The following is a 17,288-nucleotide window of genomic DNA, read 5'->3' as shown; positions in this document are numbered from 1 at the left end:
CACTCACTCTCTCCATCCATAACCATATTGCAGTCTCTCTCTCCTTCTGTCTGCTCATTTGTTCCGGTTTTCACCCTTACATTACACATATATGCCTTACTTGGGATGTATCCAATTGTCCAAACTCATTCCAGCCTACTGTTCCTACTGTTTCCTACTGTTTTTCATACAGTGTCACAGGTCATGCAAACCAAACACCTCCTGCTAACCGCGCAATTTATTCTCCCAAGTGTGTTATAACCACAGTATGTTACTTATTAGCCAAAAGATAGACTAACATAAAATAAACATGCTTCCTTACTGTGAGCAAGCTTGCCTCTCCACAAACCTGACTCTTATTTGGCCTTGACTGTTTTTGATTGATCTCCATGGAGAATGTTCCGAAGTGTGGTTTTAATGCTGCGTTTGTTTATCCATCCTCCTCGAACTCGGATCTCGGATATGACGTCACCGTTTTATTATGTTTTATGTGTCCAAGTTGGAGAAAAACATGGTCGCTAAACGGAAAGCTGTTAAATAAGCAGTATAAATAGTATAATTCAGTACTTTAGTGAAGTGAAAGCCTTGGTGTCACGTGATACTAGATCATTTTGGCACGTGAGCAGGAAATGGTCTGAAAACATGGGCGACACCGACTACAATTTTACCATTTTCAGAGTACATTGTATCAAAATGTTTTGTATTTGTTTATATCTGTTAATCGTGTTTTAGTTAGAACTACAGTGACGATGGCGTAGTCCCATATAAAACCTGGCATAAGCTACTGACTTTGACATTTATTGGAAATTTACAGAACACATAAAAACCATATGGATGAAAGATATGCACTTGATCTTTAAAAATGCTAAGATGTAACTATAGTAGCTCCAAATGACCCTAGAATTGACCATACATAAATCACGACAATAGGAGCCAAATTACAGTTTGAATAAATGGCACTAAAATGGAACAAAGTGCTCTAAATGTCCCAAATGTGTGAGTCAGTGATGGGTCTGATCTGGCTGTGTAAAGTGCTTTAGGAGCAGCTCCAAATCTCCAAAGAACCAGACAGTCCAGCAGCCTGTCATAATGTCAGCCATGAGTCAGCTGGTCTCCGCCACACAGAAACATGGACCACAGACGCAGAGACACAGAGGAGGAGTCTGATGGACACGGGGAGAAAGTATAAGCCTTGGTACTTTTCATTAGAGAGACTAGTGCTTAGAAAATACCTGCTTTGTAATCTGGTTTGAGTTTAAAGAACACATATTGCCCTTGTGTCTGCTCTGTAGTTATAATCATTGTGTTATCATTTGGACATTTTAAATCGCAGTTTCTGGGTTTCACTCAAAATTCACATTTGGGAGCAGGAAGTGTTTTGCTCTGCTTCATAACACAGCACGATGGGTGACAGCAAGTACGCGAAAAGTTTAAACGAGCCGGCACAGACCTGCTATCGCGAAAAAATAAGTCTGAATATAGGTTATAACCTGTGCGATCTGGAGAAGTCGGACTTTTCAAAGAATGTGGACGAATTTCCCAGTGTTGAGGTGATGGATAATTATCTGGTGCTGCAGACCTCGTATTACACTGCGAGACAAATGAAAGCCTTTAAAAACCTGGAGGCGTTCAACTCTTTAGAATTAAAATCACTTGCTGCACTAGGATAATCTAAAATAATAGCACTATATAAAGTTTTTTGCGTGACAAGTTAGGACCTATAACGCAACAGTTTACCTGTCACTTACAATGCTTCTCTTTCAAAATAATTGTCAAAAAAAAAAACTTAAAAAAATATTAATTAATAAATTACACAATCCTTACCTGTTACAAAGTAGTTGCTGCAAACTCTAGCATCGTCTGTTTCCACCTCCTGTTTTTAGAGATTGTTGGTCCACTTTTGTCGTCTTTTTTCTGTAAGTTTTTTAAAACTAACTCCCTTGTGACACACCACTTTCAGTACAGGAAATAAAAACCTTTGTCTTTCTCTGGATTAGAGCGGTTGCAGCAGCTATAGACTGCACAGAATTTAGGCATTTTGGCGCTGAGTCAATGGAGGTAAAAAGGGTTTTGTCTTTACTTCCTGACCCCATCTGCTTTTGGTGGCTTCAACATGACGTCATCTGAAAACCAGCAATAATCAGCTAAAACGATGGACATCACAGTTAACATCGTCACAACAGTGTCGTCACCTCCATCTGGTGATCAATACAAGCGCTCATGATGCTCTTTATGTGTTTGAGTTTCAATAAAAAGGTGAGAGTGACTAACTGAAAAACTGATGGCTAACTTGTCAGTATAATTTTATGTGAGAGAAACTTGTAAGTAAGTTCTTTATGGTCAGGTTGTGCTAAAATAAAAATCAGAATAAAGTCTAATTTGAGTGACAGAGACTAAAGGTCCTATATTACACAAAATTGACTCTTATGAACTTTGAGCCATGTTAAAATGTTGTTATCTCCCTAAAAACATAACTGGAGTTGCGTTTTGTTTCATTCACACACCTTTTGTTCAGTCAAAAATGGCAATTCCTGTGATAAAATTATCCAAACTATTACGTGAAGGTGTATGGAGTTTAAAAACACATTGAAGCACTTCCTGTATCACCACATGACATCAAAAGCTGCAACAGAAGTGACAGATGAAAGCCTAAATATGCAGGGTTTGTGTGTTAAACGTGTGTGAATGAAACAAAACACAACTCCAGGTCTGTTTTTGATGAGGAAACGACATTATAACATCAGAAAATAGCGTAATATAGACGTTTTAAGTAGTGCCTCCAGTTAGCATCACGCCCCCGGGGAAGTTGCTGTCATATCACAATGTCATGAGGGAGCATCTGCAGTGCTGCAATGCTCTCGGAACATATTTATTTCCCGGTCCTCATCGTCTCCTCTCGGCTCGGGGCTTTTGTTTGGATTTGCAGAGCTCCATTATTTCTGCAGCTTTGTCCTCCCTCCCACTAAGTCTGTCTCTTCAATTAGCTGAATGGGAGGTTTTCAGATTGAAGCGTGAAAGCACAAGAACTGGGCAGCCATGTTAAACCAGGGTCAAGTATCGAGCAAGATTAGTGACAAAAATACAAACAATGGCTATTTAATATTTTTGAAGGAAAGTTTTGAATAGTGAAGGTGATCTACATGAAATTTTGAGTAATTCTTATATATAATTTTTAGGGTTTTTGGGTAAGTAAAGAGACTCGTTGGTGATTTACAGTGAAAAATTTGAATAAAAAATATTACAAATAAATGTATACAAGAATTGTGTTTAAAGATACACTATGTAACATTTCTGGTGGAGGGTTTTGCTGCCTTCTCCATGTAGATTTACTTGAAAGAATGCAAGTTAATTCAAATTATAGTGTAAAAAGTGTAGTGTAAAAATGCAAAAAAAAAGGATACTTTTAATGCCATACCATGGAGCATTCCAGGCACAGCCGCATCTACATGGAGACAAGGAGATGTTGGGGACTCCACCTGAAAAGTTACATAGTGCACCTTTAACTTTCAGGGAACAGTACCTTAAGTACTTTCAGATGCCTACACAATATAGTTTGTTTGTTTTTTTTAGATTCAAGGCCAAACGTAAAGATACAAACGAAAGAAAGTTTGATTTGTTCTATGCTTTCCTCTTCATACATCAAACTACATTTTATAAGAATAACACAGTAGCCTATAGCTAAGTGTACACTAGACACATTTTCAGACCTGGAGCTCTTAAATACAATTAAATGTTCACTCATACATTTTTATGTTTTAAATGAAAAACCTTTTTGTACATTATAAACCACTAAAAGTACGCCATACCCCTAATCAGAGCAGAGGGGCTACATACAGTACATATGTGAGACAGGCTCAAAACGGCTCTGTTTAGTTGTGCGTATGACTGCAGGGTTTTCATCCTGTACTCTTCCCTTTTAAAGGTCCTGTATTATGTAAAATTGGCGATAACTATATGGGCCCGATCTTGCCCCCAGTCTCAGCACTAGCGCAAGTGTGGAGCTCTAAACAAGAGGCATGCCATGCCTGAACATCAGGTGGAGCATAGCCAAGCCCCGGGGTTTCAAAGTGGCTGCCCATTCAATTCAATGGGCCGAGCTCAATGGCGCATGATTCCAGATTCGCCTTTGGCCTGGCTAGGTACTTCTGGTGGCTCTGGGCCAATTGAGCATGTGCAGAAGTGCTATTTTCTCACGCGGGCACACGCGGGCACACGCATGGAGCAAGGTCTTGTGTATCACGTGATTGCTTTGACCAATCAGAGCGAGTGGAGCCAGAGCAGAGCCGGTACTAACGATTATAAAGCATTTCTTGAGACAACTGAAGGATTTTGAGCTGAGAAAAAGTTTATGATCTGAAAATAGGTAAAAATCGCCAACAAATCCTACATTTTTGAAAGTTGTAGGTGCCCTGTCAGCTGAACACGAGCAGTTTGCGATTACATTGCGCTCTATGAGAAAAATCCATTCTCAGCCCAGCAGAATTTTTTCCACTGAAGTTCCAGTGAGTGTCACTACATTTACTGGAGGCACGCCCCCTCCTTAGCGCCAGCACTAGTGCTAAGATTGGGGGCAAGATCGGGCCCTATGAGTTTTAAGTGATGTTAAAATGTCGTTACTACCAACATACTTCACACATTCACACGTTTGAGAAATCCTTTATTATCCTTTATTATTATCTGTAACTCTAAAACTCAAAATAGTCAGTTTCACCTTGTGATGTCATGAAACGATTTTCAAGTTAGCAGGTATGTGTAAGCATTTGTTTAGCTTAGATTGGCAATTCCAGGTCTGAAATCATTCAAATACTAGGTGAAGGTGTATGGAGTTTAAAAACAGAGTGGAGCACTTCCTGTATTACCACATGACATCACAAGGTTTTCAGTTTGAGAGAAAAAAATCAGCTTAAATATGTAGGATTTGTGTGTTAAACATTTGTGACTGAAACAAAACACAACTCCAGATATGCTTTTGATGAGGAAACATATCGTAGATCAGAAAACAGCGTAACATGGGCCCTTCAATTACAAATTCATTCCTTTTGTACTGAAAAGTCCATATGTGGTCTCTTCTCTTCCCCCTGTTTACTGGACACATCTGTTTGAACCTGCCGCTGTCATTCTGAGCTGATGTTTGGAGTGGCAGGTGCGAGCAGAGGGCACACAGCTGTCAGGGTCCAGGATACAGGTGTTAATGAAAGCACAAATATAGAAGAAAAACATCTGGGACTAAACTCAAGGAAATGTTATGTTCTGACTTTTTATGCATCAGTGATTGTAGTGGGGATCTACAGTAAGAACCCATATGTTATGATGCTGTTTTCTCATCACAAACATACCTGTAATTGTGGTTTGTTGTCATGTGGTAATACAGGAAGTGCTCCACTGTGTTTTTAAACATCCATACACCTTCACTAGAATTATTTGGATGATTTCAGACCTGGAATTGCCAATCAGAACTAAAGGTAAAAGGTATTTATTAGGGATGTAACAATAACCAAAATATCAGAAGTCTCAAAATAATAGTGAGAGCTGCCACAATATATTGTTCCTTTGCTTAAATGCTTTGTTCCTTAGTAGGAACAGCTAATAAACATCGGGAACTACGTGTCCTATCATTCATTTCAGCACAGACAACATGAAGAAATATGTTTTTTACTTGGATTTCTTGAGATTCTGACAGTAATCATTTGCACCAAAATCTTGTCAAGGTATTTTAAAAGCAAAATGTGTTCCATCTACAATTATATCAGCCTCTTCAAAATATCCCAATAAATATCATACCGTGAGTTGCAAATCGTGATAATATCAATCCGAGAAATTTGGATCTCCCAATAGACTCTTTTTATAACCAGAAAAATCTATCAACATCTCTCAAAATGGTCTTTGGAAAATAACTTCTGATGGGATGTTGCATGAAGGGTAAGGCTGTTGGTTGGTTAGTGTGAGGGTTGTGTGTGTTTGAGTGTGTAACCTGGTTACCATAGTTTTCTCTGACCCTGACCCCTGTCCACCTGGAGTTTCAATGTTATTCACTTTTAATGTAATTCACTTCATACCGTACAGCAGTACATAAAGTCAACTCTTTTAAACTATTGTTTCTATGAAAAAGGTTAATCCCATATGTAATGGAAATGCCTGAAAGTTCTGCTTTCTTTCGATTTGAGGTACAGTGAAGAACTTTGGTCATAGCAGCTGTTTGCCTCTAGATACAAAGGTCATCTTGGGCTTAAATTGAAGCTTATAAACTTGGAAAGTATTTTTCATGTACATTTGAGGCAGTGATATATGCAATAAAATGCTTGAAAATGATCACTTTTGATGACAATTTGTCAGGCGGACAGATTTTTTTGTGTCTTTTGGTGTATGTTGAGGGTGATATTTGACAGTAGAAAGGCAACAAGCCCCAAAATATTTTTCTGCTAGTTTCCCCCATGTGTCAGGATACAACATGTCAAATTTTAGGGTTATTTGACCATGTATGCAGTTACAGTACCTTAATATTTACAGTTACATAATTTTGCAAATAGCTTTTCTTAAAAACAGTGTTTTTTTGGGCCTTGAGACCAAACGGGGCTGAGTTGGGGTTGGTCCCTATCAACTCGTGATGGCCCAAGATATAAGATGACAGGAAATAATAGTGAAAAAAAAGGTATCAAAAAACATCCTGAGGGGTGAACCTGGCTCCCGGCCTAATATAAAGGATTACTCAAACATGTCTGTTTTTGATAAGTTTGCAGCATTATAACACGGCTTAAAGCTCACAAGAGTCTATTTTGTGTTATATTGGACCTTTAACCACACGAAGTGCTTCGTTTGAAGTTTAAACCACTGCACAGAAACATTAAGACAAATGTTTGTGAACAGTGTGATGAGAGTTTGACTTCTTGTGGTTTAAAGCAGCTTTTCCTTCTGAGAAAATCACTCAGTGTCACTCAAACTGATGCTCATTATTGTAAGTAGCAAGAAAACTCTCACAGAAAACACTGACAAATCAAACGGATTTACAAATATTACATCAAATCTCTGACATTTCCTTCTGTGGCGTGAGCTGCACAGCTGTATCAAATATTTAACCTTATCTTTTGGCAGTGGCTTGTTATTTTGCACTATTATTCTTTGCATTTGATCTGTCCTTAACGAGTTCGCTGGGGGATAAGTAAACTCACATTTTCAGTAGCTTGTGATCTTTAAGCGTTGGTTTTAACAAAATGGTTGTGTGTGACTAACTGAAAAACTGCATTTAATCAATACTAACTTTAATTGTAATTTTAATGTCTTTTGAGAGGGACTTTAACTGTACAAATCAGCAACTCACCAACTAAGGCTACGTTCAGACTGCAGGCTTAATGCTCAATTCAGAATTTTTTGTGAAATCTGATGTTTTTACAAGGTCATTCACATTTCCAATTAAATGTGACTTGTATGTGATCTCTTGTGTGAACTTTAAACACCCCAAAAGTGTCCCGCTTGCGCACTGGAGGATACGATGGCCTCCAATGCGCATTGGATGGTCTTTAAGAATTACAAACACGAAATGAAATGAAATGGTTACACTTTCTTCAGTACAAATACGAATTCACAGATCGACTCGAGTGTCATCACTTCACAGGCTTTATTTACTGAGCAGAAGAAACATTGATCGTGATGCTGGACTTTTGTGCTGCACACGCCATGGACTGAACCAGGACTAACCCAGAACTAACCCAGGACTAACCTAGAACTGATTCCAGGACTGAACAAGGAGGACCAAACCAGCACTGAACTAGGACTAAAACAGGACTTATGCAGAACTGAACCAGGACTCACTGTCAGGACGAGCCCAAAGGCACGCCCCACATAGACTGTCAGGTGACCGCGACAGGATCGGCACAGAGCTCCCTGCCCCACGGAGGTAAGCGCAGCCGTTGCCCGATTTCGCTTTTTGGGCACCCTGCTCCACAGGCTCAGGGTTCTCTCACTCTCTCTCTCTCTTCAGTCCAAGATTAGTACTGGTGTAGTCCTGGTTTAGTCCTGATTTAGTCCTGACCCGCCCGTGTGTAATCACTACCTGCCCACATACCCGCCCTTAAGTTTCCATAACGTTAAAACCTGCCCCTTTCAGCAGAACTCTGGGACAGAAGGAAAGTGTCTTATCCAGTTCTTATTATGATCCATGTGTTCAGACCGGCCCATGAATTACTCACAGATCAGACACTCTTTTACATAAACCGACGTGTGGCTGAGTGAGAAAGACCTAGAATGCATTTTGAACATTACATCTATGTCTTATTTTAAACTCTAAATAGAGACGGACGAGGTTCAACTTGACTTTAAGAAGCTTTCAACAGTTTGAACAAGATGTACTTTTTCACAAAGGGAAAAAAGATCACTTGGTTCTGTGGCGTTACTCCTCTTATTTGAGTGTGTGTTTTGTGTGTAGTTTTGTGCGTGTTTTGTGTGATGAGGAGAGGCAGGGCTGATATTGCGCTCAGCAGGCTCCAGCTCTGATCTGAAATAGTGCTTTTACTCCCGCTGGTGCCTCAAACTGCACTCTGGTCCTAACAGAGCCAGACATGAGCCATCCCCTAATGCATCAAACTCTTACTTCTATGAACTCCACAGTTAAAATAGATGTTTTGGAGCTGCTGTTACCAGGAGTTGGGCGTTTGTTCTTCTGGTTCTACTGGTTCTACTGTTATTTAGCTTAAAGGTGCAGTGTGTAACATTTTTGGTGGAAGGTTTGGCACCTGTTTGTGAAGTTACAGAGTACAATATTAAAATTATCTATCATCATGGGCGGAAAAAAAAAAAAAAAACACGAGAAAATGTATACACTGCATCTTTAAAGTACAGTAGGGGCAGAAAAGGATGTAATATAGTAACGTGATATCATGAACCTAAACACTGATATACACAAAATCGATCATTTGTACATTTTCCTTAGAATAATATAATATAATGTTGTTACCTCCTCATAAACATACCTGGAGTTGTGTTTTGCTTCATTCACACGTGTTTCAGTAACCCTTTTTTTGTTAGTCTGTCTACATTTTTCTACAGTCTGCTCAATTCCACAATGTGATGTCATGAAGCTGTAATTTTTATCTTAACAACTACCTTTTAATAACATCATTTTGATGAGAAAACAACATTATCAGCCAGGCAGGCGCCACCTAGTGCCTCCACTCAATTTCATTTCTCTCCAGCGACTAAGTCAGGAATCGGAATACACTAGACGGTTTACAAGAACCCCGGAAGTTGTAGACCGCACAGGCCAATCAGCGAAGAGCCATATATTCTGTTTGACAACGATTCCCGAGATCAAGGATTTAAAACCGGAAGAAAGAGAATATTTCAATTTTATCAAGAGGAAATTGCCACTCTTATAAGATTTGGGAAAAGCTTAATATACAAGTTAGCTTCGATAGCGGCGCATTACAAACGTCAAGACCAAATAGCAGCGATTGGTTAAATTAAAAAAAGTACCCTTCTACCGTCAAGCGAACAAATCCTAATGCTGCGAGGTCAGACGGCTTCCACAAAGTGAAGCCGGCTGATGAATCAGGCTGAGACAATACTATCGCATACTTTTGAATCTTCTGTTCAAGTTTAAAGGTCCTATATTACTCAAAATTGACTCTTGTGGACTTTAAATCATGTTATAAAGTTGTTACCTCATCAAAAACAAACCTGAAGTTGTGATTTTGTTTCATTTACACATGTTTGAGTGACCCTTTATTATTAGTCTATCTACATTCTTCTACAGTCTACTCAATTCCACATTTATTTACTTATTTATTTATTTATTTATTTATTTCATGAGACAAGGAGAGTGCACAATATACATTAATCTTAACAGGAGAGATGCATTGTACCAGGTTGTAGCACCAGTGCTAATTTCCACCTGAAGTCCCTGGGCAGGTTCATTGATTCATTGTATTTAATTTAACTTAGCTATCAACTGTTCTTCCTGGAGACCTGTGTAGTATGTTTTGGGCGATGACATTGTGATGCCATGAAGCTGTAGATTTCAAGTTAACAGCTACCTTTTAACAACATCATAATTTTGATGAGGAAACAACATTATAACATAGATCAGAAAATAGTGTAATATGAACCTGTAGTGGACCAAACAAAAAGGCAAAGACAAGGTATAAAAATAAGTTTAAATTTAAAAAAAGTGTTTAACAAAGGCTCTAATTTGGTAAATCATTAACAAAAAGCCGGACCTGACTGGGTTAACTTAAATCAAACAGAACAGAACAAAACGAACCCAACCAGACAAAGGACCATGTGTTTAAATACATGAGGATCAACTAAAACTGAACACAAGAGGGGGGAACTACAGTAAATAATTAACTAAAACTACTAACTTAATCCAAATAACAAGAAGGCAAATAGGTATAATACAGAAAATAATAAGTGATAGTAAAGTGACCTTAAAACAAACTAGACAAACAAACTTAGTGATAGGTTCACCTTTACCTATACTCAATATTCAATAACAAGAGAGAAGACAAGAGATTAATATCTTTTACATGCGTGGAGGGAGTACCGAGAGAAGAACTCTAGTTACATGTAACTTAGTTGTTCACCCAATACCCTCTAAAGCCTTCTCTCGTTTCTCCACGCCTTTTATTCAATATTAGGACCCCTAGTTACAATGGGAACTACTCCTCTCAGAACAGGAGGGGGAACATGCAAAACATTAAACATTAAAGGAGTAGTTCCTCTTTTGCTTACAGGAAACACAAAAATAACACTTCAATACAGTATTCAGGCCAGAGTTAAGGTCAGTCTGCCCTTCCTCATTTCATCCTCCTTAGTTTATCCTCCTTAAGCAATGGTCGCCCAAGATGTTTCCTGTTATTGAATTTGATAGGACTTCGTGACCTTCTGCAAACTCATGAAATCTGCAATACTCAGAAACAGAATTGTTTAAGTGCACATATTGATACATTGATTATAATTAGATTAAGTAACAAAAGTGAATATTACATTACCATTACATACACAGTGAGATTAATATAAATGTTGAATCCATCACTTAGTAAAACAAACTAAAGAGTGCTCCCCCCTTTGTTGATTCATGGATAGTCTCCCGAGGGTCCTCCGTCTGGCACTCGAACAAAACAAAAAAGAACAAGTCTAAGTAAATAATTCAGACTTACACTAAAGTGTATGCACTCAAATTAGAATATAAGTCTGAATAAAGGAATTAAATTATGTGCTCAACTTAATGTAAATAAAATAATAGTAACACTGTGGAGTGGTGGCAGAGGTCTCTTGTCCCTTTGACAACCATGATTTATTCGGAGGACACTTGTTCCCAGCAGCACTGCACCGAGGCAAAATGGTATCTAATTAAATGTGCTTTTATTCAGTACTATCTGTTTCCTCATTATTATTGACTTTAGCATATTAATATGCAAATCCAGTGTCTTTTGTTTTTCAGAGAGGAGATAACGAGGCTTTTGAAGACACAAAAGTCAAATGCTAATTTAGAGCGCGTTTATTCTATCTTTCCCTAATGAGTTATGGTCTTTTTGGGATTACTCTGAATCATTTTCAAACATTTGTCACCACAGCTTGAGGTGGGGAATATACTGAAAAATGGATAATATTGTAATTGTTGTTTGGGGGATTTGCAAAAGCATTAATAATCATGCCTTCACTTGTAATCCGCTTTACAGGCTTGTCAAAGCCACTCAAAACACTACACTGTCATTATTCATTCACTCCACACTCAGTGGTGGTAAAATACTACTAAAGCCACAGCTGCCCTGGGTCAGACTGACAGAAGCGAGGCTGACAATATGTGCCATCGCTTCCTCTGACCAGCACCAACACTCACACAATCTTCACATTCTTACTTGGTTAGGTGTGTGGTCTCCTGCCTGAGGACACAACAACAGAACTTAATTTGAGTGGGAATCAGTCCTCCAAGCTTGAGCAACTGTTGCCAATTATATTATCCATTTTAGAAAAACTGAAAAACAGCTAAATAAAAAGCAGCACTTTTGTAGTTCATTTTACAGTCCACTTACTTTTTGTGAAATACTTGAACCTCAGCCATAACACAGAAGTATGTTTTAGCATTTTCCTTTCAACGGACAACAGATAATGAAACCACACTTTGAAGTAATGATGTTCTTTCTTTCGAGATGTGGAGCGGTCAGATTCACCGACCCAGGAGTTGGCAGTATGATTCCAGCTCCCTGTTGTTGTGTCCTTGGGCAAGACACTTAACCCGCCTCTCCTCCGGTGTCTGTGTACACCGGTGTATGAATGTGTGTGTGAATGGGTGAGTGGTTGCTTGTTGAAAAGAGTTTTGAGTGCCTTGAAGGTGGAAAAGCGCTGTATAAAAATGTGACCATTAATGAATTTCCGTAATATCATCTAAATATTGACACTAGGATAATTAAACAGTTGAGAGGTTTGTTTTTGTCGGCAGTTGCTCTGTTTTGTTTATCAGCTGCTAGACTTCATTTAACTACAGCAAATACAAATACATGAAAATCACCCATGCGTTATAGATATTAATTTCAGCCACATTTTTGCACTTGACTTGGCCGAGCGTTTTTGTGAAGTGGATACAGAGCGTGTGCAGGTGTGTGTGTGTGTATACTGTGGACCACCGGCTCCAAGCTTGTTGATGATAATTGGCTGTAATCTGCCCACATGAAGTAGCTTGGTGCCAAAATTGCATGTGTAATTAAGAGGCGCTGATAGAAGAGCTATTGAAAGTGACTGGAGTAATCGTCTGGATCTCACAAGAGCTCTGAAGTAGGACTGTACTGAATGAGAGGGAGAATATGGGCCTGTGCCTTTTCTTATTTAAAGGGCCCGTGTTACGCTATTTTCTGTTATAATGTTGTGTACTCATGACAGACATACCTGGAGTTGTGTTTTTGTTTCATTCACACATGTTTAAGTTATGAACCTGCATATTTAGGCTGAATTCTTCAAACAGAAAACTCTCTGTTCTAACTTATAATGTGATGTGGTCATACAGGAAGTGCTCTCTTGTGGTTTTAAACTCTATACACCTTCAGTCTCTAGCTCTGTCCACACTAGTACGTATTCGAATCGTTTTTGTTGCGGATGCGGTGTTCGTCCACACTAATCCGATTGAAAACGGCTCCAGTGACGGAACGATCTGGTGCCACCAACTCCCACGAATTCATCTGAGTATGGATCTGATCCAGCACCGTGTGGACGCCTGAAAACTTTGATACGCTGATGTAGGTCTATGCACCGCGAAGTAGCTAATTCGCCGGCAAAACGCTAAGAGGCTAGCAAATATTCATATATAAGGTCTATGCGTACGACCTGCAGATGTATAATCTCTGAAAAGTTTAACATGAACCATCTCCAACACGATAGAAACACAGAACAGACTCACCATCATCAGCACATCCTCTGTCACAGAAAGAACACTCATTCCACTGAGTCGTGTCCTTTAGTCTGACAGAAGCTGAACCACATCAGTGCACGATATCGAGCTGTTTTTTGAGCTCTTAGTTTATGCAAATTAGCCATGTGGTTTTAAGTTTTGTTTCTGTAAAATGTAAACACATATGTTCAAAGCTGTGTGGATAAGGAAGGATTGCAGACATAGAAATTACGTGTGTGGACGCAGATTGCTTCCGATACGGTGATACGCAGATTCATTTCAGTGTAAACGGGGTCTCTAACTAAAAGTAGAAGGTAGTTGTTAACTTATAAACTACCGCGTCATGACATCACAAGGTGGAACAGAGCATTCTGAGCTTTGGATATATAGACAGACTAACAATAAAGGTTTACGCAAACGTGTGAATTTTGTGTAATACAGGGTGTTTAACTAAAATACATACTAGGAAAAAAAATACTGGAGGGTTCTCTAACTTGTTTGTCTCCATGGAGATGTCAGTACTTTGCACAGAATGTTATCAATTCATAAAACCCATCTCCATGTATTTATCTCCATGGAGACAAGTATGTGACACAACCAGGCCAAGTTACAGGTCAGATCCGCAGAGAGGTGCCCCTGCTCACTGTAAGAATGTGGGTTTTTCAAGGAGCAATAATAAATTGTCTTTGCAAACTGCTTATTTCAACCATTTGTGATTTCATTGTTATGCATCCTCAGTCCTGCAGCGCTCAGAGCAACCACTGACTCAGAATGAACGCATGTCTCTATCAGTTAGCCTCAAGGCAGCGGCGAATTCTGTTAGCGTCCCTCAAATTGTTAAAAAGCAATTCACGTATTTATCTTACCGGTCCTATATTACGCAAAATTGACTCTTGTGAGCTTTAAGCCATGTTAAAATGCTGTTATATTCTCAGAAACATACCTGGACTTGTATTTTGTTTCATTCACACGTGTTTGAATAATCCTTTATTATTAGTCTCTGAGTCTATATCTCCATGTAGTGGTAGTTTTCAAGTTAACAGCTACATTTTACCTTTAGTTCAATGGAGATGGGCAATTCCAGAGCTGATATCACCCAAATGATTCTAGTGAAGGTTCATGGAGCACTTCTGGTATTACCACATGACATCGCAAGGTGGAACAGTGTGTTTTCTGTTTGAGAGAAGAACAAAAACAAAGACAAAAAGACAAAATATGCAGTGTTGGTGTGTTAAAACATGTGTGAATGACACAAAACACAACTCTGAGTGTGTTTGTGATGAGGCAACAACATTATAACACAGATCTAGATCAGGAGTCCCCAACCTGTAGCTTGGGAGCTCTCCACCCTCTTCTAAGTAGCTTGTCCAGGGATTTCTGAATTACACATATTGAACTGAATAACTCAAATTTGTATTATTAACTGATGATTATTATTAATTTTGATTTCCTTTGTACATTTATAATTTTGATGCCTATTTTTGTGCAGTAATAACTGGATAATGGGTTATGTTTTATAGACATCTAAATGTACCTCATCTTCAGCTTACCATGGCTCTTATGTTTATGAAATTTCTGGCAACCGCTAAAATTAGTAGCTCTCTGGCATTTTCATTTTACGAAAAGTAGCTCACAGGATGAAAAAGGTTGGAGACCCCTGATCTAGATCATAGAATAGTGTAATATGGATCCTGTAATGTTCAGTTTTCTAATACTATAACTCTTTTTTGACACATATGTTTATTAGAGGTGCACTGGGCAACTTTTATGGAGTGTCCGTCTCCATAGAGATGTTGCTTTGCTTGGAATGTTCCATGGTGTAACATTAAACACATCTCTAGCATTTATTCATTACATACATTTCTATTGCTCAAAAATACAACATTTTTTGATCTGTGAAAGAAGCAGGGTTTATAAGATTTATCTTCTTCCTGTTCCTTTTGTTCATGCAGCAAGGACAAGGCAAATAATGGTAGAAATATGTATTTATGTTAATTGTCAGATTTTGTTGTTGTTGTTGTTATTGTCTTTAAATTAATTCCAACAAAATAACAGCATGAGCAATAAAAAAAAAACAAAAACTATAATAAAAAATTATCTGTGAATATGGTTTCCTCTCCATAGTGGTCCTCCTTGAGAAAGATATACTATGTAGATACATTCTAGACAAAGAAATAACATCTCCATGGAGACAAGCAGGTGACAGGCCCTCTACCAGAAAAGTTGCGTAATGCACCTTTAAGTATTGGCAATAATGCAATACACACATTACCAAGGTCAAAATAAACAGACAGAAAGCCAATCAGCAACAAGACAAACTACAAGTATTTACATTCATTCATTCTATAACCTTTCCTTCCATGCGCCCCCTGCAGGTACTACAGCGCAACTATCCTGCAGATGTCAGGGGTGAGGGATGACCGACTGGCTATCTGGCTCGCTGGACTCACCACGCTCACCAACTTCCTGTTCACTCTGCTCGGCGTGTGGCTGGTGGAGAGGGTGGGACGGCGAAAACTCACTCTGGGCAGTATCATAGGTAAGAGATTTACAGTTTTAATAAGAAGAATCTCACACTGTGGTCATGACTCCATAGCCTTTATAAGAGTGAAGTTATAAAGTCAGGATTGTGTCACTGCTCCTTGGTGCTGTTATCATATCATGTTGTCATGATACTAAAATGTCAAACTCGATTTCCATAATAAGGATTAGACTCAATAACGATTCCAGTAATGATAATAAAAAACACTACCGTATTTTTTGGACTGTAAGTCACACTTTTTTCATCATTTGTGTGGTCCTATGACTTATACTCTGGTGCGACTTAAAATTTTCACACTGACAGCCGCGAGAGGGCCCTCTAGGTTTGTGTGTCAGTATCTGCTGCTCCTATTACTCCTGCACCACTGTCACTGTGCTCTAATGCGAATGTCTCCTGCAGAAAGAGACGCTATTCTGTCTGTATCATGTAAGTCAATCGCACCATTACTTCTGTACCACTGAATATTTAAAATCTAAACAACGAAAGACAACTGAAACCATCCTGTTGGGATTCAGAAAGGCCGGAATAATTCTAACTGGAACTGATGCTGAGTCTGACGACAACCACGCAGAAGAGGAAGAGGCGCTCTTTTTACCTTCGTAGGTCACAGAGTTGCTCAGAAGTGACACCGAGGATGAAGAATTCAATGGATTTAGTGATTTGGAGTGAGATGGAGAGTTTGGTAAACAAGTTCTCTTCTGTTGTTTATGCTATAGTTATCTGAAGTACTGTTCATATGTGACGTTAGCCTGTTGTTCTCTATTCTATTGTTTTATAACTTGACTTTCAAGATGAAATGTCGGTTCCTGGTCTCTGTATTTATAAAATTAATTTCCCCCAGAAAGTGCGACTTATACTCCGGAGTGACTTGTAGTTTGAAAAATATGGTATTTCTTCAGACATCTCTATGTAGGTTCCATAGTGGTGCAGCAGTGATCCACCATCTGATCATGTTGTTTGTTGGTTCTTTCGTTTTAACCTTTGCTAAAGCATCTCTAAGGATGTTTTATACAGGTGGCTAATAACATAAAGTATTTAGATGTTTGATCGCGAGCTAAATAAGTCTGATGCTGTTCCGCAGTTAAACAGAATCATGGACTAATTAACCAAAGATGGCAGTTAATGGCTAGAAACAGGTGTAGAGTCAGCTCTGTGCCAGTGAAGGACTTGGTTTAGAGAGAGTCCAGACTTTGGAGTAATTAGTTGTAATTGTGTTGCGTTAAGTGTTGTTAAACTGGGCTAAATGGTACTGAAGTGGTATGCATTCATTTGGTGTTCAAGATGAGTTTAATTTAAGTCTGTTGGGCCTTTATATGTTGATGACCCTTATTATTGAAAGGTTTAATAAGAGGCAATCCAAACTAATCTGTCAATATGATCAAATATATTTTA

General features: G+C 38.7%; 1 protein-coding gene across 1 annotated transcript in view; it reads left to right on the top strand.

Moving 5' to 3' along the window:
* Positions 1–17,288, top strand: part of LOC110166345 (proton myo-inositol cotransporter) — a 150,316-nt gene that overhangs the window by 117,306 nt on the left and 15,722 nt on the right. The window contains exon 5 of the mRNA XM_020931582.1: positions 15,730–15,893. Within this exon, the coding sequence (XP_020787241.1) occupies positions 15,730–15,893 (164 nt within the window). The remainder of the gene's footprint in view (positions 1–15,729; positions 15,894–17,288) is intronic.

This window comes from Boleophthalmus pectinirostris, unplaced genomic scaffold, assembly GCF_026225935.1.
Source record: "Boleophthalmus pectinirostris isolate CB_2022bp ecotype Guang Dong unplaced genomic scaffold, ASM2622593v1 HiC_scaffold_18, whole genome shotgun sequence".
Lineage (NCBI taxonomy): Eukaryota > Metazoa > Chordata > Actinopteri > Gobiiformes > Gobiidae > Boleophthalmus > Boleophthalmus pectinirostris.
The sequence above is the reverse complement of the archived record's forward strand: the minus strand, read 5'-3'. Positions and strand labels throughout refer to the sequence as shown.